The sequence below is a fragment of the Juglans microcarpa x Juglans regia genome, chromosome 1S (genome assembly GCF_004785595.1).
Source record: "Juglans microcarpa x Juglans regia isolate MS1-56 chromosome 1S, Jm3101_v1.0, whole genome shotgun sequence".
NCBI classification, from domain to species: Eukaryota; Viridiplantae; Streptophyta; class Magnoliopsida; order Fagales; family Juglandaceae; genus Juglans; species Juglans microcarpa x Juglans regia.
This window is the reverse complement of record NC_054595.1, coordinates 26,106,503-26,134,441: the sequence shown is the minus strand read 5'-3', so window position 1 is coordinate 26,134,441 and position 27,939 is coordinate 26,106,503. Positions and strand designations below refer to the sequence as shown.

The 27,939-nt window shown below is 33.1% G+C and overlaps 3 protein-coding genes and 1 long non-coding RNA gene across 5 annotated transcripts; 1 reads left to right on the top strand and 3 right to left on the bottom strand.

Annotated features, from left to right (window-relative positions):
• Positions 1 to 730: 730 nt before the first annotated feature.
• On the bottom strand, positions 731 to 4,477 carry LOC121247462 (coatomer subunit beta'-2-like; the record flags this gene model as incomplete). Its single annotated transcript, XM_041145806.1, has 9 exons — positions 731 to 889; positions 993 to 1,122; positions 1,468 to 1,536; positions 2,264 to 2,412; positions 2,516 to 2,647; positions 2,743 to 3,068; positions 3,197 to 3,233; positions 4,174 to 4,228; positions 4,404 to 4,477. Coding segments are annotated over 9 exons (1,068 nt in total), but the record flags the coding sequence as incomplete, so codon positions are not given.
• Positions 4,478 to 6,894: 2,417 nt separating this feature from the next.
• Positions 6,895 to 7,635, bottom strand: LOC121247779. Its single transcript, XR_005937287.1, has 2 exons — positions 7,562 to 7,635; positions 6,895 to 7,309 (listed from the first exon to the last, which is right to left on the bottom strand). It is a non-coding gene; the product is annotated as an uncharacterized LOC121247779 (long non-coding RNA).
• A 42-nt stretch (positions 7,636 to 7,677) lies between these two features.
• Positions 7,678 to 9,611, bottom strand: LOC121247775 (coatomer subunit beta'-2-like). Its single transcript, XM_041146215.1, has 8 exons — positions 9,461 to 9,611; positions 9,253 to 9,273; positions 9,076 to 9,137; positions 8,869 to 8,923; positions 8,690 to 8,726; positions 8,244 to 8,569; positions 8,024 to 8,155; positions 7,678 to 7,903 (listed from the first exon to the last, which is right to left on the bottom strand). Exons 1-8 carry the CDS (start codon positions 9,578 to 9,580, stop codon positions 7,751 to 7,753), a joined length of 906 nt encoding a protein of 301 aa, XP_041002149.1. The 5' UTR covers positions 9,581 to 9,611; the 3' UTR covers positions 7,678 to 7,750.
• Positions 9,612 to 21,948: 12,337 nt separating this feature from the next.
• Positions 21,949 to 27,406, top strand: LOC121247768 (probable sulfate transporter 3.4). Of its 2 annotated transcripts, XM_041146204.1 has the most exons (13): positions 21,949 to 22,386; positions 22,859 to 22,907; positions 23,026 to 23,233; positions 23,379 to 23,550; positions 24,361 to 24,426; positions 24,526 to 24,639; positions 24,907 to 25,023; positions 25,427 to 25,553; positions 25,666 to 25,952; positions 26,139 to 26,329; positions 26,551 to 26,636; positions 26,751 to 26,827; positions 26,934 to 27,406. In XM_041146204.1, the coding sequence occupies exons 1-13, from the start codon at positions 22,051 to 22,053 to the stop codon at positions 27,069 to 27,071; spliced, it is 1,968 nt and encodes a 655-aa protein (XP_041002138.1). In that variant the 5' UTR covers positions 21,949 to 22,050; the 3' UTR covers positions 27,072 to 27,406. The 2 variants fall into 2 exon arrangements, with proteins under 2 accessions (XP_041002138.1, XP_041002139.1); XM_041146205.1 differs by lacking the exon at positions 24,361 to 24,426.
• The last annotated feature ends 533 nt before the right edge of the window (positions 27,407 to 27,939 follow it).

Here is a 27,939-nt window from a genome sequence, read left to right as displayed (position 1 = left end):
GAATGTTGAGAAGTGAGAAAGAGTTTAAGAACTTTTGGAAGATAAAGTTTATGGGTTTTTGTGAAAGTTCTGGGTTATTATTTGACCCAAATGATTAGTGAATGTTGAGAAGTGGGAAAGAGTTTAAGAAATTTTGGAAGATAAAGTTTTATGGGTTTTTGTGAAAGTTCTGGGTTATTATTTGACCCAAATGACTAAGTGAATGTTGAGAAGTGAGAAAGAGTTTAAGAACTTTAGGAAGATAAAGTTTTATGGGTTTTGTGAAAAGTTTTATGGGTTGTTGTTGTTTTTATTCTTCTTATTATTATTATTCTTATTAAAAAGACAAACTATTGGTACCCCATGGGTGGCTCAGATCAAGCTGCCCAAGGGGTGGCCACCACGGTGGTGGCTAGCCTGGTTAATTTTTTTTTTTTTTTTTTAAAGTAATGTAATATTTTTAATTTTTGATATTATTTTAACTTATAAAAAAATTGATATTATTTTAATTGAATAAGTGAAAATATGTTGAAATGAGAAGTGGAAATATTTTTGAGTGATACATTTTTGTGTTTTGTATGTTTGGTAATGAAGATGTGAGAAATCTAAGAAGTTTTGGAAAATTCTAAAAAATCCTACTAGTACTAAACAGGAACCACCAATGCATAAGCATGGAATAGCTCACACTGAAAAATATATATCTTTATTATCATGCGGACTACTTTTTTTTTAATAGGTTATTATCATCATCACATCATGAGGATAACATGGTAGAAGTAGAAGTAATGACAACACAAACATAATTAAATGGAACTCAAATGAGACCAAAAGGATGCCATATCACCTGTGGGTAAAGATCACAGGTTCCCAACTCCTTAACGGCCAAAGGAAGTCTTTCTCCATCAGCAACCTAATAAGTAAAGCAAACAGAAGTTAAAGTCACAAAAACCAACATTTATTTCAGAATATCATGTCATTCAGCAAACTTAGGGTCTGTATAATTGAGTTCAAACCTCCAAATCTGCTCCCACACTCTTAATGTTCACAGTTTGAATTTCATTATGTTTCGCCCATATGCTAGCAACAGGTTCTTCTCGACCAAGCTTCACCATAATAGATCCTTCATCATAACCAATCACAACCCTGGACAGAAACAATAGTTCTGAATAGTATAAAACAACTTCATCAAAGTAAGAAATGGACCAAATTACCCACAAACTCGACCTTATACAAAGACTTTTGATTCATGGAAGCAAGCAACTCAAGAAGAGAGGTATCAGGATACAAAACCAACAATTGAAAGAATGCTTCTCACGCTGTCTAAGCAAATATCCAAACTTCACAAATTAAAATTCCCCATCAGATGGTCTGGACCAACTCAAAATATTTCTAATATCCAAGAGCGAAAATGCATTCAAAAAGTATTCAAAACTTATAGGAGAAACAATCATGATATTCAATTAAAAGAAACCTAATCGAGAAACTTACCGACGTGAACCTTTCATATATCCAATAGCCCAAACTCTTTCAAGACCATAATTCAATGTGTTCTCAAGCCTGCAAGTAAATGAACTGTTATATGTCTGGAAGTCGAGGGTTAGGAGAAAGAAAAAACTCCATTATGTATTACTAGGATTTTCTAGAGAAGGACACACTAAATTATGCAACAAAATTCATAGATAAAAAGAGAAGAAACGGGAGACAAAGACAAAAAAGGATATACATAAGTTTCAACAGTGTCGACTTGGCTTCGCCTGTTTTAATAAAATTCTTATTTACTGATAAAAAGCAGTGTCGACCTAAGGTGGATTTAAATTTGAAACTCCAACCCAACTCAACCATTTAGCACACAAAAAAATAGAGGGTGACCAATGATCGGTTCTTATTTTTCCATAAGCAAGAAAGAAAATTGTGCGGAAGATGTATTATTCATTTCCCTAAAATACTCACAATTCCGTAGAGCTTCTGCCAACAGAATATTGTTTGATAAGGTTATCTACGAAGTAGGAACATGCAAGGCATAAGAGAAGGGAGGAAGGCAAGCATCTGAAAGAAATGAGATGATAGCAACTGTTTCCATTACATCAAATAAAAACTCATTTATGAACACTGGCTTCAATTCAAAATCATTCATCATTACTGAAGGGAACTGTTGGGAAGGAAAAAAAAAAAATTATTCACACCCAAGAAAAAGTCTAAAGGAGAAAATAAGGCACAAAAAAAGGTCAAGGGCCAAGGCAATTTTACAGACAAAACTCAGAAAGTTTAGTACAAAACAAATTACCTATACGTGGTAGAATGCCATATGCGAACTGTCCCATCTTCAGAACCAGTTATTATTATAGGAAGTTCTGGATGAAAACATACCGCAGAGACATTGTGTGTGTGGCCCTCTAATGTCTGGACACAGCTTTTGGTCTGATAATCCCACACCTGCTTTCATAGGATTTGTTCTATCCATAAATGTTCCAGATCATTGAACATAAATTTAAACAAAAAAATCTTAAAAAAAAAAAAAAAGGAACAGGCCACAGACCTTGGCAGTGTGATCATCAGAACCAGTAATCAGATAAGGTTTATCACCACCCGTAAAGTAGTCAACACAATTGACACCTTTTTGATGGGCATCCAATGTAAAATTTGGGTCAGGGGAGCCAAGATTCCATATCTAGAAAGAACATAAAACTAGAGCATTATCAGCATAATTATACCAGATGAGGCAAGTTTCAAGAAAAAATTAATCATCAACAAATCTCATCATACCTTTATCGTGCGATCGAGAGATGCACTGGCAAATGTGTTGGTGTCTTTTGGATTAAATGTCACTTGCATCACATAATGGGAATGCCCCTCAAAAATCTGTGTACACATCCAACCTTTCTCCCAATCCCAAAGCTTTATGAGCATATCATCAGATGATGACAGCACATACGGAAGGGTAGGATGGACAGCTACACATCTAATGTAGTCAGTGTGTGCCTCAAATACTTTTATCTTATCCATTGTGTTGTAATTGTATACACGAATAATCATGTCATCAGCTCCAGCAACAACCCATTGCTTGCGTGCTATAAACTTGGCAGACCTAACTGCAAATAGAGACATAGCTTTAGCAACCTAACTAAACCAGCATCAATGAATATGACAAAAGATGTTTCAGCAACCTCATCAGGCAGGGGGGGGATAAGCAAGCAAAATAACATTGTGCATTAGGTACCTGGTAATTCTGTAACCTCAAAAGACTTTGCTGTGGTCTGGTATAGTGAAAAGGATATTAAAGTTAGAGATAACTACTCCAAAGGACTCTAAATAAAAATTAGTTAGCAATAATGGTCGAAAACTCCTAAGGCAGGCTAAAGAGCCTCCATGAGAAAGGAAGCAAATGCAAATACTTTGTTCTAACATTTCAATAATATACGGATATCTTTTTATTAGCAAACAACACCTGTATAAGTCATGAAATACCAAATAAAACAAAAGGTACTTCAATACATCCATGTTGGTTAAAATATAGGCGCACATGCTGTCTTCATAAGTGCTGGGCATAAAACACGGAATGAACAGACAACAGAGTTCTTGTTAGTTCAGTTACACGTGGCACTTATTTGACACAGATTATGAAGAGGACAAAAGCTGAACCATAAAACTAAATGGCACCATTTTAGCACAAGCATTGGGGCTTTCATCATCATCAAGTGAAAAAGTTGTTGTCACTGTGTAACACCCCAGTCCCACATTGGGAGTATGGATAACCCACATAGGGTGACTGGTTTATAAGGGTAGTCATGGGTGCTAAGTTCTACATTAGCTACTTCCCAGGTGAAACTAGGTTTTCTAAGTGATTTTAGGGAAGTTTCAAATTGACTAGTCCTTTTGAAGTAATTGTGCAGATGTGACTAGCACTTTCCACAAGTCATCACACACTACGACATTCTTTTCCACATAATTTCTATACATGTGATGACAACCATTTATTTGGAAACTGTTTAGTACAGTGTCCCCTGACAGATTATATCTGTTTGAGTTAAAGGAGATCCATCTAAAGATCTCTGAAAATACAAATAAATTCAGTAGAACTTGTTGATAGCTTTTTTACAGATCCCACGTTGTTACAATCGACAACAAAAATGCCCAAAAACGGAAGTAGTAATTGTAATTTCACATGTCATTATTGTGCATCTTACACTAGCACACCTGTGATTGGTAGTTCCAGATACACACGGTTCCTGAATACAAACTCGCAAGAATCCTGCAACAAGAATTACATGTCATTGCCCTTTAATTTCTATAATAAACATTAATATCTTAAATCACATAGTCACTAAAGTCATGATTTAGCATAGAAAATGCATTCTTCGTAATTAAATTTTCCCACATAATTCAGGCACTTGTATATAGCATTGCTCTAGAAAATTGTAACTTACCATGGTTCGGTAGGATGCAGATCCACAGACTTTACTCTCTCTGATCTTTGAGCAAGCTTTCTCTGATACAAAGTTTAACAAGAAGTGACCGTTACTCAGGCAATTTTAATTTTTCAAATCCACAGCCAGCCGGGTTTCTACGAAATCTTTAAAACATTAAAATGACGATTCATCGGCAACCAAGTACTAGATAATGCCAAAATTCAGGTAGGAAAAACTATAGCAAACAACGGGGACTTGAGATCTGTTTGTGGATCTGGCAATGGTAATATCAATGTGATATTATGATCCGATGGGGATTGAATTACTCAAAACATTTTGACAATTATGTATTTATAAATAATTTAATCAGTTTTAAAATATTATAAATTGTAATAACATCAACTTTTTTTTAAGAAAAATTATATTTACAGTCTTATAATTTATACCGTAAAAATGTATCTAACATTATTAAAAAAGAATTATCAAACTTTGAATAAGTGAAAAAATTGTAAATTCTTCTGTTTTTCAAACGTAGATTTTGTCAAATATTTTTTATCATTAATAATTAATCAAAATGACAACTAGAATCTCAACATACAGACTCTACTTTCCGATCTTAAAATAAATAAAAACTTCAATCGAGCTTGCACACCCATTGGGCACGAAACTGACATGGCAAACTCGGTTAATGAAACGATGTGCTGCCAAATGGGTGGGAGACAAAGGACTGCCAAAAACTTGTGGGAAGAACTGAGATTTTTGTGAAACGCACCGTTTCATGCTTTGGTTCAAACGGTGGTTCGCCAAAGGGAGTGGATGCACCGTCAAGGCATATACCTTTGGTGCTGATGTTACCTATCCTCATCCAAGAGAGGATTCAAGCCCTTCAATTGCAACTGTTTTTTATTTCAGTTTATTACTGCGCTTAGCTTGATTATGCTTTTGTGTTGTATTCTTCAGTACATATATGCTTGACCTGTTTCAAGATTTTTTTATTTATTTAACATACTATGGAACTTGATCTTTGTCTTCAGGTTGTGGCATCTAAAGATTGGTTGGAAATCAAAAAGTATACTAGTTTGGTTTGTGCTCGGGCCCATCGACAGGAGCTGATTCAAGATCTTTTCAAGACATGGCAGGATCCTGCAAGAGGGGCATTGTCTGGTGGCATGATTAAGTATGATTGAGCCTCTCTCTCCGTCTTCTTTGCTTCAAAGAGTTCACGTAGTTCGCCGAAGGGAGTAGCGGGATCTGATAAACGAGAGAGAGACGTGAGACACCCACAAAAATGGGGTGTGAAAATGGGAGATGACGAACGGAAAAATAGATCTGGGGAGAATGGCTTTTTCGAAGATGGATCTGAAGGAGAAAATGGCTTTTTCAAATATGGCAAAGATGGATTTGGCGATGAAGAAGAGACTCGTAGTCTCTTCATTATGCTATTTTATGTTTTTTTTTTACTATAAAACAGCCTTTGACGCATGTCAGCGACGAGCGTAGATGCAAAATCGACCGTACATAGAAGAAGAGAAATGTGAAATTATTTATATCAGACTATATAACTGCAGCACATCGAGTTCAAAAAATAAAAAATAAAAAATTATAAAGTGTGCGAAGACTACGATTAATATATAGCCACACTCAAAAGAAATACTACTATATCCCTCATTCTTACCGCTCCGTAAAAATTTTTTTATTTTTTCACTTGATAATTAAATAAGTAATTTTAAATATATTAGTGTATTTTTTATTTTTTAAAAATGTTTAAATAAATTAAAAAAATATTAAAAAAAAAAAAGAGTCCAACAGAAAGAGTGGGGCGGCATACAATAGAAGAGCTGCAACACGCTCGATCTAGCTGAACGTCTTCTTTCACTGGCAGGCTTTCCAACTTGGGCCTATGCGGGCTGGGCATGTTAGAATGGACTGGGCCCTTCCAAGTTATTTTTTTTTTTTTCGAGATCCTTTCAAACTATCTTAACCCTCCTGCGAGTGGGCATTGCGTGATTTTGGAAACGTTGTTGACGAGGAGAGAGCAAGTGAACTGACATTTCTTTTTGCAATGATGTACAAATTTTAATTCAATCCCCTGTAAATGCAGGACTGCAAATGGGAAAATTATTATTCAAGATTACAATTTAAAACTTTTTTTTTTCCGTATTGGGTTATTCTTAATTGAGAAATACTACAACTACAAAATAATCGCATAAAAATAAATTTATAAACTAGTATGATTTCATATAATACGTTAAATCTACTTTACAATAAAAATAATTTTACAATCTAATATATCACTTCAAATTACGTCAGTTTGTAAATTTAATTTTATGAGATTCTTTTATGGCTAAAGCATTCATCTCTTCTTAATTACCCCATAGATCCCCAAATTGCGGTACTCCAATTGGTGTTCAGGACAGTGTATTGCAATAATATTTCAGACTGAATTTATTAATTTAAACATAGGTACTACATTCCACTGCTAGGACATAGAGATGAGAAGCCATTGGAATTCAAAGAAACACACCACATGCATATATAAACAGTAGAAAGAGTACATTAATATCCTTGGAGGTAGCTATAACATAATATCTATGGACACGACAAGAAGTAATTCCTTGTGGCAGTTATTTCAGATCACACAATCAAAACAGCAGCAGCAGCAGGGGTAGGGTGATCAAACACTTCATTCATTGATCTAGCTAGCTAGTGTTGCTCTTCAACTCGAAGATAGACAAATTTATTCATAAGAAAACAGTAGTACAGGGACCAGGAGTAGAGCAGTAAGCAGCAGCGGATGATCAGTACTTCATTCCTCCAAGTACGTACTTCTCATCCCCAGATATATAGTTGTTTCACCGTATCTCAGCTTCTAAGTACTCTTCAGACTGACCATAATTGTTCCTTTGTCACAACCAAATACAACCCTGAAGGGAGTAGGGATCATGATATTAGCAAGGAAGTATAGTGGTAGCTAGCTAGTATAAGTAAAGTACACATTAGATATTGGAATTAATGATTTTCTCCTCATGCTGTGAGCAGCAAACTGATAATAGTACTAAGATTATTCATATATTCTCTCAAAAAAGAACAGATATTTTCATATGTTTGGATGTAACAGTGACTTAAAGTACCTCTTCCTACGACTCACACAAAAAGCTAGAAGAATAGAGTCTTACCGATCTGATCCTTTTTTGTATCCAACCACCCAAACTCTTCCGAGATCATAGTTCAATGTGTTCTCTAGCCTGTAAATTATTGAGCCTGTAAATTAAAGTCTGACGACAGTAGTTCTAATGCATGCATGTATTTCAATTGGTCTCCTGCATGGTATCAGAATATGGAAAATTTGAATCATGAAGATCGAGTTACCTATAGGTGGTGGCATCCCATATGCAAATAGTTCCGTCCTCTGAACCAGTAATAATTACGGGAAACTCTGGATGAGCACATATCAATGTAACATTGTGCTGGTGGCCTTCTAGGGTTTGCAGGCAACTTTTGCGTTGATAATCCCACACCTGTTTATCTCATAAAATTATAGCTAGTCTCAATGAATAAATTCAAATTAATGATAACCACAAGTGCATATGAAAAATCTCTACTTAGCCGAAGAAGAAGGAGATAGGCCGGTTGCAAACCTTAGCAGTAAAATCATCAGAACCAGTTAAAAGCTTTGTTTCATCGTTGCCAGTGAAGTAATCAACGCAGTTTACACCCTTCGAATGGCCTTCCAACGTAAAGATTGGAGCAGGAGAGCTCAGATTCCATACCTAGAAGAGGAGCCATTAACAGACTTGAAAAGAAAGTTGCAGTTTACAATTATGCCAGAAGCGAAAAGATAAGGCCTATATATAATACCTTTATGGTTCCATCAAGGGATGCACTTGAAAAAGTAAGGGTGTCTTTTGGGTTGAATGCAACTTGCATTACATAGTGTGAATGCCCCTCGAAAGTCTGAGTACAGACCCAACCCTTCTCCCAGTCCCAGAGCTTTATAACTTTGTCATCGGACGCTGACAGCACATAGGGAAGGGTAGGATGGACGGCCACAGATCTGATGAAATCTTCGTGTGCCTCAAATTCTTTGGTCTTATCCAGTGTGTTGAAATTGTATACCCGAATAAACTTGTCATCTGCTCCAGCAACCACCCAGTGTTCGCGTGCAATGAACTTTGCTGACCTGACTGCAAGCACATATATAAAAAAGAATGTCAATCTAAAACATGCTCAAGAATACACGCACATACAGCTTCTATGGAAAAGTACTGGAATGTAAAAAAAACTACATGCGTGTCATTAATTACCTGGGGACTCAGTGACCTTGAAAGACTTCTCCAGTGTCTGGAATTGGATAAAAAAGGTTAGCATCAAATGCTTAGAGAGAGAAAAATAATAAATACAAGTCAAAAGTGTTTGAAGCACAGAAACAGTACTCAAAGATCAGTCAAAGGTACGCCTAACATATAAAATATTGCCAGCTTACCTGTGACTGGTAGTTCCAGATACAAAGACTGCCTGAATACAAACTTGCAAGAATCCTGCAACAGAAAGCATTGTGCAGCAATATACTTTAGATAATGATCAGAAAGTACTATTGAAAAATCCATTTTGCTTGATACTAATCTGATATAGATAGCTTTCCTTTGTTTTCATGCATGTATGGGAAAATTAAAGGACATATGTAAATTACCATGGCTCAGTTGGATGAAAATCCACAGATTTTACTCTTTCTGAGTTTTGAACATATTCTTTCTGTTGCAGAAAACAGCAAGCAGGTGAGTTGAGCAGCTTGAAATTAACTCATTTAACAGAGATTGTCCATTTACATATGTATAAATAAATAAGAAAAAGCAAAACAAAACAATACCTCGATCTTGAGTGAAAGAGGCTGCAGGGGCATACCAGAAGTACAAAAATTATTAGTCCAATATCTAAACTTTAAGTTCCAAATAAAAACTCAAATCGTATTCTGAATGTAAGTCTCAAATAAACTCAAAAATGGCTCTGTTAATCTGTGACCGAATATTGCGGCTTTACAGATCAGAACTATATATATATATATATATGCAACTCACCATTTTCGCCGTTGATATATATCTTGGAAGCAGTAGTTGATTAAGCCTGTACGTGGTTGGAAAAGAGAAACAATTCTCGTTAACTGGATCGAGTTTGATTAGTAAATATTTCTGCAGCATATATGTGCATATATATAAGCACGTTAGGGCCTGGGTTGCTTTCCAGTTAAGGAATGAACATGTTCATGCTTGGTTCAATGTCTCGGTCTAGCAAACTCCCATCATTTCCTTTGATTTCAACGTATAACGTCATCCCTGTGCTCCAATCCGTTGATTTTTCCTACGTGTAAGAATGGAGGGTCAGGTTGAGCTTCGTAAGAGTCTTCGATCGCCTTGCGTTGTCATCCAATGCACCCATTTCCGTTGATCATCCTACGGGTCAGAAAGGACGGTAAAGATTGGTTTCGATACAGTTTGCGCCTTGACCGTGTCAGTGTATAGTCGCAGACAAATTAAGGGTCTTGGGAGATGGGATTGCGAGGCAATCGTGGAAACCTCCGCCATTGGCATTTAGCAGCGGACGCGCTTTGACCTTTGTTTCGACTGATGCAAAAAGGAAAGTTGGATGAACTTCGGGAAAGATATTTGTCGTCTTAGAGTAAAGTGCGCAGCAATGTGCAATCTTTTTTAGAAAAAATAATAAATATTATATTTATATAAAAATAATAATAAATTCTATTTTTTTTTAATAATTGTATAACGTTTGTGCATTCTATAATTGTATATAATATTACTCTTTAACTTTTTTATAGTAGTCAAATCTTACATATTTCTTTTTAAAAATAAAATAAAAAATAAAAATAGTTTTTTTATATTAAGGCTCAAATTTATCAATTGTTTTAAAAAATACAGAAATAATATTTACAATCATGGAGTGTCCAGGCGTCGTATATTCTTTTTAAAAAAATTGAATAAATATAAAATTTGAAAATTTTAATATTTTTGCCAGAAACTCTGTGTATAGAAACTTTTGTGTATTTTTTATACACTCTATTAATGTAATTAATTGTATCATTTTTTAATATAAAAAAATAATTTTGATCAATTATATCAGCGAAATGTGTAAAAAATGCGTAAACGTTATGTATGTAACATAACTCATTTTTTAAAAAGAATGCAGGACGTTTTTACGATATATGACTGTATCTGAACGTAAAAGTCATCTTCCCATCATAAATGTTTAAACATTTAATAATCAATCCATATTACTCATTAGAATTAGGACTCGTTTAGTTCTATAGATAGATGAGATAAGATGAAAGTTGAAAGTTTAATAAAATATTATTTTTAATATAATTTTTATTTTAAAATTTTTTAAAAAATTATTATTTTTATATTTTAAAAAAAATTATAATAATTAAATGAACTAAGATAAAATAGATGCATGGTACGTAGAAAAAAAGGTAACCGTAACGTTTCATTACGTAGAATCTGTTAATCATTTCTTTTTTCTTTCTATATTTCAAAAAGTGGTACTTGCATTAGAACTTAGAGGGCACGTGTTATCCGGGTGTTAGATGATGTTCTACTCTTACTCTAATATTGTATGATTTCTATAGGCCCTGCGAAACCGATGCAAGGGTCAATAAATTGATATATAATATTTTTTATTTTTTATTTTTTGAAAATGATATCTAATATTTTTCAACTATTATTTGGGGGGCCATAAGGCCATTACAGGCGAAGCCATCGAAATTAGAGTCGGCCTGCTCCAATTCGGACAGGATGAAATGAGAAATGTCTCCCATTGAGACGGACTGGGCCAAGACTCTCTCTCTCTCTCTTTAATCTTATTTTATAGCATTGGGTTAGCACTTAGCCCGGGTGTGATTAGATTACTGCTTCTTCTTTTTTTCTTTTCCCAGAATTCTCTAGATTTTTCAGGGCAGTTTCTCTTGTTTTATCTTGTTTATGTAAATAATCGGATTCCTCCCATGCACGTTGGACCCCTTTAACAAAGCTCTTTTAGGTCAGTACTAAGAATATCTCAAATATTCTCACTACTATTCTTTATTTTATTATTATTTTTCACCTACTTTTTTACTATTCATTACTTTTTACCTACTATTCATTATTTTATTATTAGTAAGATCTTTTTTTTGTAAAGAACTTGTATGAAATTTATCTATTTGAGACTTGTACCGAGTATTACTCAAGAGTCTCTAATTAAAAAAATAGATATACCATATGCTCATTCGGCTCGTATTTCAACTGCAGCATATATCTCTTTTTTGTATCCAATTTTAGCTGATCAAGTGAGAAAAAGTTGACAAAGGCATATGGCCTGATGCCATAACACCCTTATATAACATTTATTGTTATTTATACAGAGTTTTTAAATAATATTAAATATTAATAAATATTGTAAGATTTATTTTATGTATTTATTTCATAATACTAACTCGTTGGATGATGCTTCAAATGCGAAATTAATTAAGCTAATTGTAAATCATGGATCCATTGACGATTGGGCATATGGTTGTTAACTTTTATCATACTAGGAATGGATAAGGAACCTACTAGGTCCAGTCGGGGAGATCCACTATTGGAAGACAAAAGAACAGAGAAGAATGAAAGACAATGAAGAGACAAGGGAAATGAAAGTGTCAGGAAATATGGACGAGAAAAGAAAATGAGAAATTGAAGAGAATAAAGGATGTCAGACATGCAAATTAAAAGAAAGACGATCCATCATCACCACTCCCTAAGGGCACGCAAAAAGATGAAACAAATAAAAAGAAACGACCAGACTACTCCAAGGGGATTTTGACTTCTTCTTCAGCTTCTTCAACATCTGGAAAGGGACTCCAATGAGAACAGATTATCCAGTAAATATATTCGAGATATACATTATACAGTGAAAAAAAGAGGCGATGAGATACTGTAAATAAGCTTATTATAGTGGGTGTTCTCTCTCCAAAAATCTCGTGGATATAGGTTTTATGCTGAATCGTGTAAATATGTGTCTATATCTCTTTTACATTATCAATATTTATTTTCCATTCGCTTTTATGGACGTACGTACAGCCACACCAAATCATGTCGGAGGTTTTAGACTACACTGATCGAGACCTAAATCATTATAGTGAGCCGAGAATGACTCTTTTTTTCCTTCCGGACAGTTGTGCTATTTTTGACATTAACAATACTAATGGGAGGGCACATGCTTCCCTTCCCACATAAAAGCTTTATAATTTGTTCTTTATGTTATTATTTTTTTTATTGCCACCCATCTCTAATTTTATGCAACGAGTGAACCTTGAATGGACCGACGGAAGCGTTTGTATACGTAAAATAATCATCGTGAGCAATAAATCATTATGTTCAAGCATTATGAAATTTAAACAATGAATTATTTGTTAAATATTCTTTAAAAGGGAAGAAAAGGAAAAAGTAGAGTTTAAAAAAAAAAAAAAATTCAAGTCGTACAATTGTCCATAGAAAGAATGATAAGCTTGTTATAGCAAATTAACAGGCACAATAAGTGAATGAAAACAATGGTTCACTTTCTATATTTTTTATATGATACTATTAGTATTTACCAATGGATATTTTTAATAAATAAATTGAGTTATTTCTATATAATATGGCGCGAGTTTACTATTAGTATATATCTTATATACTCGAAGCTGGCCATCTTACTAGTAAAATATAAAAAAGTAAAATAATAAACGTACAACTATTTTTATAATAATTTATATAATTATATTTTAAATAAATTAATGAAATTTTTGTAAAACAACTTATAAAAATAAAATTTCATAAATATCCTTAATAATTATATAAAAAATTATAAAAGATTACACAGTAAATAAAAGATTTTAAGCGCAAAACCTATAAAATATTACAGGCTTGAACCAAGTCTTTTTAGGGGTTTGAGTGCCCCGGCCACTACGATTTGTTTTGTGGCACATAACGCGCAGAAATGGTATATAAGAAGATCGCCCAAAGTTGACCTCAGTGAATGGAGCACCCAAAGTACGTCCCGCCCCAGAAAAGCAAAAGTCCATTCAAGAATGATTACAAGTTTAGAACTAAGAACCCATCCACAGAAAAGAAGAAGAAGAAAGAAAAATAAAAAAATCAAAGAAAGCAGAAAACCACAGGAAACAAGTGTTGTAAAATCTGATTAAAATGGCATATGCCCAGAATAAACTTGTCCACTTCCGGGTGTGCTAGCTCCTCAATTATATATGCAGTGTTCATCCATATGAATAGGGCAGTTAGACCCTAGTCATCATCATCATCAGTCATGCACTAAAGTACATATCAACTAATTGGCTAGGAAGACTCATCTTGTCTCCTGACTTTGTTCATTAATATTGCTGGATAACTCGGTGGGGTGGGGGTGGGGTCTTTCCTTTCGTTTGGAATGTGATTTTTTTTATATATTGTCACTGCAGATATGAAGTCATCCCCAATTTATATATGCTTGGAGCATATATAGTCACAAGGAACCCTTACTTGTCTCTGTCTCTCCTTTGATCAATTTGAAATACCCATGAATTAAAGGCTATATATAGCTGTATTATTAGATTTTTTCCAGCTACACGTACGGCCTCGAAGGTCATTTTAAGGAAGCCATAAACAAAGTTCATGAGATTTAATATTCATTAATATTTGTTAATTTAACATTGTCTTATATGTGTAGATACTCATGACTTCTATTCTAATATCTTGTGAAATTATTACTTATCATAAAAATTTAAACTGATAAGAGAAAGCAGATTTAGTCATTTATATCTATGTTAGCAATTTCAATATGAGATCTCTAGAAAAGTTGGACGCGTTAAAATCCATATATATTGAGATCAATACGTGAATATCATCCATGCATGCTTTGAGAGTATATGATTTTAATATAATCTCTCTAGCTGATCTTGGAGCATGAATGATGTGAAATTGATTTCATTCTACTACAAATATATCATATTATTAAAATTATTTATATAAACATTAATTATTAATAACATGAGATAGAGCCAAGAAATCATTAATTCCCATATATTTATTTAGTGAGTGATCTTTTGCTGCTTATGATCATCCTTGTATAGTTGTATGAAGGCTCAAGACCGAAAGAAATCGCCAATGGCCAACAGATGTTGTGACTTTTCTTTCTAGTGTCACTTGAACCGTTCAAACTTCAAACAACACTAGCAGCTAGCTAGCTAGGTTCTTCCCTGTAAAGCCTTTCTACACACCACTTCATGAAGTATCTGAATAAATTATAAATTGAGATGTCTATTTCCATAAATCATATCATCATCTTGGAGAACATATATATTCCTCATGATCTCTACAGCCAAATATGTCAGTGATCACAGGATTAATTCCTTCAAAAATATCCTTTTGGGGGTTCTCATTCATTTGAACAACACATCGACTCGATCTCATCAACTGATCATCTATATATAATGTTGCGTTGTTCAAATCAGGACCGCAGAAGTTGACTACTGGAGTACTTAAAATTCCCAGTGATGGGTGCATGCACCATCATGCAGTCCAGTCCTGCATGTACGTACGTTGCGTATATATCAACAACTCTTTTCAACAACATCAACATGAGCGCGCAAGAATATTTTCCTTTTTCCTTCTTTTATCAGATCATCGATCGATCGGTGGGGAGGGATCGGAGAGACTGGTCTAATTAAAGAGATCAGAATTTATGCATATATATGTATATATATATAATTGAAGTAGCCGGCGGTCCATCAATCGTGGGTACCAAAAAAATAATTAACTACGTACGTACGTAGGTACTCAAAACTTTATATAAATTTGTTGCTTCTACCTCTCGCCGCGTATATATATACATATAGGAGATCAATTTGATCATCTCCCCTCACATTTTTTTTTGGGGTGGGGGGACAAAAAGGTGGAATCTAACGAAGCAAGCATAATTAATTCAACTGAAGTCAAAAGTTATTCTCTTTGCCTTTGAGATTATTCAATTACTAGCTAGTACTACTACTGATTCTTGGTTTTACGTAGCAATTTATAAGACTACTAGTACGTGATTGGTGACATTGTTTTGCAGTGTACGTATAAGTACTGATCCATTATCATATATATGTATATATATATATATTTATGAGTTTTGTTATGTACAAGTAAGTTTGCGTATCAATTTGGGTATTAATATTATTGCCTTCATATTCTAAATTTAAATTAGCATTATTTTTAATAAAATCTACTTTCTGACCAATTATATTGAATGAGTGCGCGTATTAGTACACAGAATCGCTTACAATTAGATTTTTCCTATATTTATATATATACTAGATAAGAGTTTACGTGCAAGGCACGTATTCCTTATTAAAAGCGCTATTGTATTTCTAATATGATCTATATGAATTTTAAGATATATATCAATTAAAACAACATGTATGATAAATGTAAAGATAACTATAAATTTATGTAAAAAATTTTACAAATTATTATAAATATATTTACAAAAAATAAAGAAAACAAAAAATGTAAAATTATTGAACACATAACAAATCTAATATTTAAAATTAACTAATTATATTGAAATCATAATAGGATATGCATTGCTGCACTCGTTATAAGACCAATTAGACATGTACATAATAATAATAATAATAATAATAATAATAATAACAACAACAACAACAACAATAATAATAAATGAAAATAAAATAAGATAATAACATTTTTTATTTTTTTGGAAAACTACATAGATGTAAGCGTTATTGGAATGATAAAATGTAAAAAGAGGGTATTAATTTAAAATTTAAAAAAGTATAATGTTTTTTGTTCAAATGAAAATATTATTAATTTAAAAAGTGATTTATTATGATTCATTATTATGAGAAATAATATGAAGGCAATTATTATTTTTTTGAAATGACATCCTAGATTCCTATAGTAATAAAATATTATTCTTTAAATTTAAAGACAATATTTTCATTTTTTTAACTTAAATATAATATTATTATTCTTTTTAAATCTGGAATTACAATATTGAGCTTAGAAAATAAAAGCATGTTCTTACCAAAATAATTTTCAAAGGATAAAAAGTGTTATTAATTCTTTTAATAATAATTTTTAAAATGCATTAAAAAATAGATTAATATGGAATGCGTTATCACAAAAAATAAAATAGTGAATATAATAAATTAAAGACCAATTATAAGTTGATGCATAGATTGGAACCTAAAAATAAAAATTACATTTTCTAAAATGAAAATATTATTAGTCCAATGACTATAATTTATTTTTATGAATTACTAAGAAAAATAATATGAATATAATTGTTAATTTTTCAAATAATATTATATGCGAAATATACTATTATTTTAAAATCTAATAAGAAATATAAAAAAAAAATCCTAAGTTGTTTATTTGTTCCACAAAAGTTTAATAAACAAAAATCTTCAATTGAGATTATTTGTAAGATATTAATATTTTATTATTATTATTATTATTACTATATTATAATTAATATTAGAAGAACAAAAATTCTAATTGTATTTTTAAACATGAGTTAGAGGACAATAACGTAATTATGCAAATGAAGACAAAAGCATAGTTGTGCACATGGGTTGCGACAAAACCGGTAAAAACAAAAAAAGAAACGGAAGAAAAATGGATGAACAAAAGTTACAAAAGTTAGGCTTTTTTAGAAATACAACTCATTATTAAAAGTTTTTTAAATTTTAATACAAAATATAATAAATAATTTAACTTTTTCAAATCTCAAAATAATAATAATAATAATAATAAATAATATTCTAATAATATTTTATCAACTCAATTCACTTCTACATCCAAACGCACATTTACTGTTTATTATTGTTCAAATCGATAGCCACTTTTAATCGTAGAATAATATGAAAAATGATTCACCCACGAAAATTTTTTACAAGATTAAACTCAAATTAACATGAGTGTGGTACGCTGGATTATAAAATTTTTAAAATTTTTGTTATAAAATAGATCAAACATATCACATTAAAATGTGATTTAGATAGTGAATTAAGATGAGAGTTGAATAAAATATTATTAAAATATTATTTTTTAATATTATTGTTGTTTTAGAATTTGAAAAACTTAAATTGTTTATTATATTTTGTGTGAGAATTTGAAAAAGTTGTAATGATAAGATGAGATAAAGATGAAACAGTTGTGAATTCACTTCTGCGAGATCCCTTTATAAATATATATATATATATATATATATATATATATATCAGATTGTGTACATGCACTAGATCAGGAGGATCTGAATGAGGTTGGATTAGATCACAAGGACCACTATACATTCTACTTAATTTTAGTTAATGTTTGCTAATGTGTAAGCTATCATTAATCCTTGGTATGGTCTGTACTGTATAGTCATGAATAGCAGTATAATACTATAAATCTCATGTTAAAATTCGTAATGCAATAAGCAAGTAGCAATAATATAAGCGCAAATGAACTTCATATGTGAGAAAACCACTATTATAGGATAATCAATAGCTAGCATAGTGTATAATATGGATTATGATGATTCCCCATAATTTTTTGACCCGAGCACTTTCTATAATAATTTATAGATAAATAGGTGTGACCTGTGGGTACGTACATCTCGTGCGCTCTATTTAATGTTGGGGTTCACATTATCCACCGGCAACATTTAATTGACGTACTGGAGTTTCCAAATTGTATACGTCTCTCTCTTTTCGAATTGTAAAAAAATATTTAACTCAGAAAATTGTATGAATATCCACTTTAAACTTGAAGTAAAATAATGCAACTGGGTTTTTCAACAAGCAAGTAATTAAGACAGCCTTAATCTTAATAGCCAGAGCATCTAACAGATCACCTAAATGTTCTATACAATTAATTAGCCACAGTCTAATAAAAGGAATCATAAAACTATGTATCAATACTAGTAGTGATTAAATTATAATTTGTCAGGGTATATCTAGAAATATAAATGTTCAGATTACATTTTTTCGCCAAGTTGTCTGATCTGCACGCATGGCCAGGGCCTATATATATATATATATATAAAGAGTAATGCTACACACCACAATACTGATCTTATCTCACTTTCATCTCATTATGTAAGATGTAACACATTTATCACCATTAAATCATGATAAAAAATCATTCAATGGTGATAAATGTATTATATCTTACATAATGAAATGAAAGTAAGATCATGATAGTGTGGTATATAGAATTTTCTATATATATATATATATATATTAATTATTGGTGGATCTCCGGCCATTCCAAATTAACATACCGTCATGCGCGCTCACATCCCCTTCTAATATTTATGTACTCTAATATGTATATATATATCAACACTGATATGCATTGCAAAGATAATCTATATAGCTAACATGCTGCATATTATAATATACACCAACCTTAATCTGCCTTTTGCTTAAATTAAAGGAATATTATTGCACTAGTAAATACAAATCTTACGGGTACAAATGATAATATCATGATATGATAATATATATGGTACTAATTATAAACAAATTAAGTAGCATTTCTACTTCGTTGATTGTTGGTATAAAAAAGATCAAGCCAAGTGAAGAAGGTATAGAATCGGCTTTTTCAATGGAGTAAAGATGGCATCAATTGGGCAGTCTCAATTGAACGACCAGTGTTCCATCGAGAGTCAGATTAAAAAATGGAACAACATGCATGTTTTATATATAAAATCTTTCTAAATATATACATACATACATATATATATATATATAAATGCATTTTAAAATATTTTTATAATTTATTTTCTACGTAATTTCAACAAATCGATCATGATCATATATCATCAAATTAAGATATTGGTTATATATAAGTACAGGATGATGGAGTTGTTGAAGCCGTGTTTCGCGGGCCTGGACAACTCTACACCATTGGGGCTTGGTCTATTTCTTGTAAGATGAAGAATGTGGGAGCTCGGTGGACGTGATATGTCCGACGCTCAAGTTAGTTTAGAGTAAGAGATGAAAAGAGAAAGTGAGAACTAGAGAGAATGACTAAAGAAATATTCAAGAGTATATGTGAGTAAGTTAGTAACTCATTTCTCAGTAGAGAGAAGGGTATTTATACATGGTCAGGGCGGGCCCCGAGATGATGGAGATCGGTATGCGGCTTTGTACTGGGATCAGGTGTCCCTGCCAACCTCCCGCTTCCTGTCGGACCTGCCAAGCCTGGCTAGGGTTGTCACTAACACCCAGGTGGGCATGTTGTTGCGTGTCAACTCGTGGGACACATTAAATGCAATGTGGCCCTGCCACCGCGTGCTCGTCGTTGCTCCATTAAATGCGGTGTGGCCCTAGACAAGCTTGTTCGCCCTCCTGTGCCATCTGGACAGTTATGTCAGGGATGAAGATGTCCTTGACGGTCAGCCAGTTAGAATGTCAGACTGTCCTGCTGTGTCAGGGTCGAGGACGTCTCTGACAGTTGTCCAGACATAGTGTCAGATTGCATTGCCTCTCATCCTCTTGTTAGGACATCTTGTCTTGCGTCCTTCCTCTTGGGCCTCTTAGGCCGACTCGGCCCATCCCATATCTTCTACGTGGGCTTAGGTCCTAGCCTCATTATGGGCCTGGCCCCTGGAGATTTCTTCCCTCACAGGAGTAGTACTTAAGACAGTTTGACTGGATTTTCAATCCATAAAAGGATATATGCCAGTGAATGCCTAATCTTTTTGCTTCCTAATACTGCGGCTGCCGCCCACCGGTATTAGGCATGAAATGCCTTGCAAAATCCCACCAAGTGCGCCTTGCATGGGGTTCAGCTTCCTTCTGCACTGCGCATGCAGTGGCGCAGATATTTTTCATTTTCTTAGATGCTATATTTAGATATTTGATACAGTTTTAGGCATTCCTAAATTTCACCCGCACATGATATGTTAGAAAATCCTCTTAGATTTCTTGTCTAAATTGTACGAGAGAGTGAGTGATATATTCTTATAAAAATAAAAATAAGTTTTGGGACAAAAGTAAATATCTAATAAATATTGTATAATCCAAGCAATGCATGTGCGAATACGTAATTCTCTATTAGATTGTTTTCAATTCAAGGAGGGAATTCTGAAAATCTCAATCTTATCCTTATCATATCATTCTAAGGGCTTGTTTGGATTCAAAGATAAGATGATAAGATTTCATATGAAAGTTAAAAGTTGAATAAAATATTATCAAAATATTATTTTTTAATATTATTATTGTTTTACAATTTGAAAAAATTGAATTGAGATTTGAAAAAGTTGAATTGCTTATTATATTTTGTGTGAGAATTTGATAAAGTTGTAATGATGAGATGAAATGAAACACTCTCTGAATCCAAACGAGCTAAGTTTTAGAAATTGTTAAAAATATAATATAAATAATCAATTCTATATTTTTTTATCAACTTAAGTTTTTGGAACAACAAAAACTCTGTGTGTAGTCACTTTTGCATACTTTTTACACACTCTATTAATTTGATTGGTTGCGTCATTTTTTAAAATATAAAATAACTGTTTTGACCAATCACATTAGTAGAATATATAAAAAGTACACAAAAATAACTGTATATAACATACCTCCCCTTATCATCAAATTAAAATTAGCCCCAGTCACATCCATGTGTATGAGCAGTACAAAGTCACTAGATCATATTTTATTGATACAAAGATATAATTAAAAAGATAATTAATAGTTTTTTTTTTTCTGGATAATTCTTAGTGATTGGGATTAAAGCACATTCATGCCATTATAGTAGAAACATTATTACGGGGTAGGTTTGGGAGATAAGTCAAAATTTACTGTATAGCAACATAAAAATTCGAAATTTGGTTAGCTCCATAATTCCTTCCATATTACCACACAAATATTCCAATTTCTACCTTTCCATTAAATAACTATCTCAAAATTTTAATTACACATTAATTATCTAATAAAATATAATATTTTTTAAATTTTATCTAAAATATTTGCACAAAAAATAATAACAATATTTTATTAAATAATTGTATAAGAGTCCTAAAAAAATATGCAAATATTTGCCACTAAATTACTAATGCCTGACATGAATCTAAAAGGGTGTTGCCCAGGAAAAACAAAAACCAAAAGAGTGTACTGATGTGGATTTGTATTGACGTGTCATTCTCATGAAACTCCTGTTATTATTTTTTTATTTATTAGAATATCAGGTAAAAAAAAAACTATAAAAAATTATCTCACAAATTATCGCTACATACATATTTCATTTTTTCGTATTTTTTACGCACTTTATATATATAATTAATTATTTTTTTATTAAAAAAAATACCCAAACAAAAATTGTAAATACTATACATAAAATTTTTTTATTATAAAATTATCTAATCCTCGCTTAAAAATATGCAAATGACCAAACTGACCGTGACACGTACAAATGGAAGCAACTGCCCAATAACTGACACCCTGGGACATAACTCCCATATTTTGGTCTCTCTTCACCTCTGGTCCTATATAATCCCCCCATATTGTCTTATTTTTCCGTGCAACACCTCTGAGTGGTTCCTTTGCTTCGTAGAACCAATCCCAATAATCAATATTCCTGGTCCGTGGTTGTCATTTGCAAAGAACATGGGTGTCAACTCTAATAGAGTGGAACACTTTGCATGTCCAGAAACCAATCTGATAATCCCGGCAGAGTTGGTAGCAATGCCACCGTTACAAATCCACAAAGTTTGCTTGCCACCAGAGCAAAGCACTTTCCAGAAACTAAAGCACAGGGTCTCCGAGATCTTTTTCCCTGATGACCCACTTTACAGATTCAAGAACCAGACATGGTTCATGAAGTTGATTCTGGCTCTTCAGTTTCTGTTCCCTGTATTCCAGTGGGGGTCTGAGTACAATGTTAGTCTTCTGAGGTCCGATGTCATATCTGGTCTGACAATTGCTAGCCTGGCCATCCCACAGGTGAGACAAATCCTCTCTTCTCCCTCTGTGTGTCTGTGTTGTCACCATAGTCGACGTGCGGCGTTTCTCGTTCAAGAAAAGTTCTCTTTGGAAACCGCTGCGGAGACGTCTAGAACTTCTTTTACTAATCAGCTTCTATCGTGTCAGCGGTGTAAATGATCTTTGTGGACTTGCAAGTAAAAGGAATTAGTCCTTCAAGGAAGTATGGTGGACACAGCAGACGTCTGAGTTGTGCTCTGCATATATTCCATTTCTGTCAGATCATACGAGTGGTGGAACATATGAGTTGTATTTTCAGAATTTGTTTCTATTGATATATATATATATATATATATATAAAATTAAAAAAAAAAATTCTACTTGGCATTATCTCGGCTTTGAACATGATGTTTGTCTTTATGTTCTGAAAAATCATCAATATTTTGCTATTATTTTTGGTTTCTTGTGATCTAATTTAGTTGTGATTCTTCAGGGAATCAGTTATGCAAAGCTTGCCAATTTGCCACCAATAGTGGGGCTATGTGAGTATCAATTTCTACTCCATTTATTCTTTGTATAATTTTTAATAAATTAGCCAATATTAATATAAATGACTGTTTAGATGGTAAGTTAACGTGAACTGACCTGGGTTTCATGCAGATTCAAGCTTTGTGCCCCCATTGATATATGCCATACTTGGAAGTTCTAGACATCTTGGAGTTGGTCCTGTCTCCATAGCATCTTTGGTAATGGGATCAATGCTGAGCGAGGTAGTCTCTCCTGGAGAAGAGCCAATTCTCTATCTTCAATTGGCCTTTACTGCCACCTTCTTTGCTGGTTTATTTCAGACTTCTCTTGGTCTTTTAAGGTATCAATTATTAATAACCTCAAAGAATATTTCACCTTTTTTTTTTTTTCACAAAAAGTTAAAGACAAATTAATAAACAGAAGAGAGTCATCTCTCTCTCTCTCTCTCGCTGAACTTCTGGTTGATTTGGACTTGTGAATTACAGGCTAGGATTTATAATTGATTTTCTCTCAAAGGCAACACTAGTTGGGTTTATGGCTGGTGCAGCAGTCATTGTGTCGTTGCAACAGCTGAAAGGATTGCTCGGAATTGTCCACTTTACTAGCAAAATGCAAATTATTCCTGTCATATCCTCTGTTTTGAACCAGAAAGATGAGGTAAGACTCGACACCAAGAACTGGACAATGTTTTATGCTCTCTTTTAATATAAGAAAATACTACTCTTGCTGCTAGTTTCTACCGCTAGTTTTTACTGCTGTGAGTTTTTTTATTTTTTTAATATTATTTTTTACTTAATGATTAAGTAAGTATTTTTTAATAATATTATAATTTTTTTTATTTTTTAAAATATATTTAAATGTGTTAAAAAAATACAAAAAAAAAAAAAAAAAAAAAAAAAAACTCATTCCAAAACCACTATTGGGAACCCCAACGGTGGGAGTAGCACCGCTCTGTAGTATATCCATGCAACTCAACCATAGAAATAATTAGTAGGACAATCATGGAGAATCATTGCATATATTTTTCAAAGAATAATGATACCTACACAACATGATGTGAAATTTTTCTTTTTCAAAATATGCAACAATTTCACTCCACAAAAGTTTGAAAGAGTTGGCTTCTTCGTGACAAACTTTTTCAGGTGCAATTGCTGGAAATATTGATGAATGAGAAATACTCTAGCTGCAAAGAGATTACATAAAAATAATCACACAAACTGATGTGGTTTGATATGATTCGACAGATTATAAAGTTATTTTTATTGTAAAGTAAATCTAATGGATCAGATAAAACCAAATCAATTTGTAGAATTATTTTTGTGTAATTTTTTTTGTGAATGTAACAGTACTTTGAATGAATTATTTAAAAAAAATTGAGGAAATTTATATCCACTGAAACCAGAATAATGCGAAAAAAAAAAGAGACCAATACTATTTATAGTGACATCGGGTACGATTCATGTGCAGTGGTCGTGGGAAACCATTGTCATGGGTTTTGGTTTCCTCCTTTTTCTGTTGACTACAAGGCATATTGTAAGTGTTCTTTTGTTCCCCAAGAACATATATAAAATCTGTCAAAATATTCTGTTTTTAATGTTGTATTTTTTTTTAAAAAAATATTAATCAACACAGAGCATTAGGAAACCAAAGCTATTTTGGGTCTCAGCGGCAGCCCCATTAACGTCGGTTATTCTTTCAACCCTGCTAGTTTTCCTCCTCAAGTCCAAGGCACACGGGATTCCAGTCGTAAGTACTACGAGTAGCAGCATTATTATTATTTTTTAAAAATATTATTTTTAAGTTATTATTCACTCTCATATTTCATATTTATAATTTTTTCATAGGACTTGAATATATTTTTTATAAGATGTGAGGTGTTTTTTATAAAATGTGTAGAATGATAAATAGTGATTGATGAGAATAATTTTTTTAATTTTTTTTTATTATTATTCCAACTTTACTGTATGGAACTCTCTCTTTCTTCTTTTATTTATTTATTTTTTTTTTTGACAGATTGGCCACTTGCCAAAAGGCGTTAATCCTCCTTCACTAAACATGCTATACTTCAGTGGCCCCCATCTTGCTGTTGCTATTAAAACTGGCATTGTGACTGGGATCTTATCTCTCACTGTGAGTTGTCAAAAACTAGAATTTACTTCTTAAAATAGATTTTGCTGATTTGGGTCTGTTTTTTTTTTTTTTTTTTTTTTTTTTTTCTCCCAAGTATTCAGATTGGACACTTAAAATTTACCTCTTCTCTAGTTGCCATTTGTGCGATTATAAATCATATATATGTATATGAATAAATTATATTTAAAGATTTTTACACTTCACACCATTCACGTGACATAATTTGATTTGAAAAATAACTTTTAAATTTAAATCTTACAAATCAAATTATGTTATGTGGATGGTCTATAGTATAAAAGTCTTCAAATAGCACTACTCTATATGTATATGTAATTTGGGCAAGTATAGCAAAGATATTACACATCGAGGTAATGTTCCAAAACTTGCATTTTTTCTGTTACAGGAAGGAATTGCCGTGGGGAGGACATTTGCTGCTCTGAAAAACTACCAAGTGGACGGAAACAAAGAAATGATGGCTATTGGTATCATGAATATTGCTGGTTCATGCTCTTCATGCTATGTTACTACAGGTAATTATCATACGCTTCTTATATGGCCCTTTCCAACTTACGTTGCCATGTGATAATCGCACTAAAGTTATTAAGAACATGTGTACTTTTTTTTGTTTTATTAATCTTTCAGGATCATTTTCTCGATCTGCTGTAAACTATAACGCTGGAGCACAAACAGCAGTGTCCAATATAGTCATGGCTTCAGCTGTGGTTGTGACTCTGATGTTTCTCATGCCACTGTTTTATTACACCCCAAATGTCATCTTAGCGGCCATCATCATAACAGCCGTGATTGGACTAATCGATTATCAAGCAGCATACAAATTGTGGAAAGTTGACAAACTTGATTTCATGGCCTGTTTGTGTGCCTTTCTCGGTGTTCTTTTTGTTTCAGTGCCACTAGGTCTTGCCATCGCGGTAAGCTTTCTACTGCTTTGAGATTTCATTATCTGGAGTCCCTGATCTTTTGGGCAATGAATTAGGCAAGAATAATTAAAAAAAAAAAAGAAGGAAAGAAAACAGCATGCTTGCTCTCTTTTTCCCATATATGATTTCATCCTATGGTGAAAAAGTAACCAACACCGGGCCCTTCAAAATTTCTAGGTTGGAGTCTCTGTTTTCAAGATTCTCTTGCATGTTACCAGGCCAAACACCATGGTTTTAGGGAATATCATGGGTACTCAAGTATACCAAAACCTCATCCGGTACAAAGAAGCTTCAAGGGTCCCTTCCTTTCTCATTCTTGCTGTTGAATCTCCCATCTACTTTGCAAACTCAACTTACCTGCAAGAAAGGTAAGCTCAATTTTGCACACACTCAAAACATGAAATGTTATAGTCTAATCAACATATTTATGGCGGCCAAGGTGCATCTAAGCAGTAACTTTTCGACCATGGGTTTCAGACGCTTCATCTGCAGTTATCTTAGGCCCTGCATGGGTCTAGAAAATACAAGGCATACTCTCAAAAGATCCTTGAATTGTGGATACCTGACTTGAGTGGATTTCTTGGCACAGGATATTAAGATGGATTCGAGAGGAGGAAGAGTGGATAAAAGCAAATAATGGGAGTCCATTGAAGTGTGTAATTTTAGACATGACAGGTACTTCAGTTATCCGAACTTGAATATGTAATAGTTTGCTTACACAAGCTTGAGTTATCATTATGTTTGCAAGTGTTCTTCCACATTTGGCTAACCGAGTCCTTATTCACTTAGCTGTGACAGCCATAGACACAAGTGGTATTGACACAATCTGTGAAATCAGAAAGATGCTGGAGCAAAAATCACTCAAGGTAAAAAGTAGTGATGATGGCAATTTCAATACCTCCGATTTAGGAAAACATATCTGTAACATAGGTTTTCTCATTCGATATCTGTTTTATTTTTATTTTTATGAAGCTTGTGTTGGCAAATCCGGTTGGATCAGTGACGGAAAAGCTTGATAAGTCGGAAATCTTGGAGACCTTCAGGTTGAATGGACTCTATCTCTCTGTTGGAGAAGCTGTGGCCTATGTATCGTCCTTGTGGCTTAGCTAAGCCATGCCTTAGAAAAGGGCTTCTGCAGGATAATGGAAAAGAAACGAAGTCATTGCAAACACTAGCAGCAGATCTTGGCAGCCTAGGAAGAGTTCTTGTGAGTTCTTAGGAGTCAGGAGAGGAATTTAAAATTTTTTTTTTTGGCTAGTTTCGCTTGTGAATTTTAATCTTTCTTCATCTTCCATTTTACTGGAAAAGAGGATATAACCATGCTCTTCTCAGAAGAAATTCTGAGGTTCAAATTTTTACATTTCCCCAAAAAGATGCCAAAAAAATTATATTGGCCTGCAACTAGGAAGACTCGGTAATAATAAGGACAATGGTTTACTACCAAAGTTGCTCTGTGTGCGTGAGTGCCTGTCATTTCTCTATTTAACGTTCTAATCAACTCATTTTAACGTTAATGTCTTAGAAGAGACAAGTCTAAGAGGATAAGAAATAAAAACATTGCAACAATTGTTTTGAGACGAAGGAAAAGCCTTCTAAAATAGGTTTGACTAATGAGCAACAAATATCAATGTATGGATATTTTGGCCACCAAGGCTTCATGAAAACGAGAGAGAGGTCATAAAACACGGGCCAAGACAGCCAGAAAAAAGAAAAAAAAAAAAAACAGTTCCAGCAAACGACACATGAATATACAGCTGAATTACAAGAAAAAGATCACGCAGCCTAAGTTCCGAGGAGACCGCATTATTGTGTTTGGAGAACTGCTACAGATACAAAGAGATTACACAAAAGAAAACCCATAAACTGATGTGGCTTCAAGTGATGCGTTAGATCTACTTTACATTAAAGTAACTTTATAATCTGATGTATTGCATCAATCCATACCAGTTTGTGAATTTATTTTTGTGTAATCGTTTTA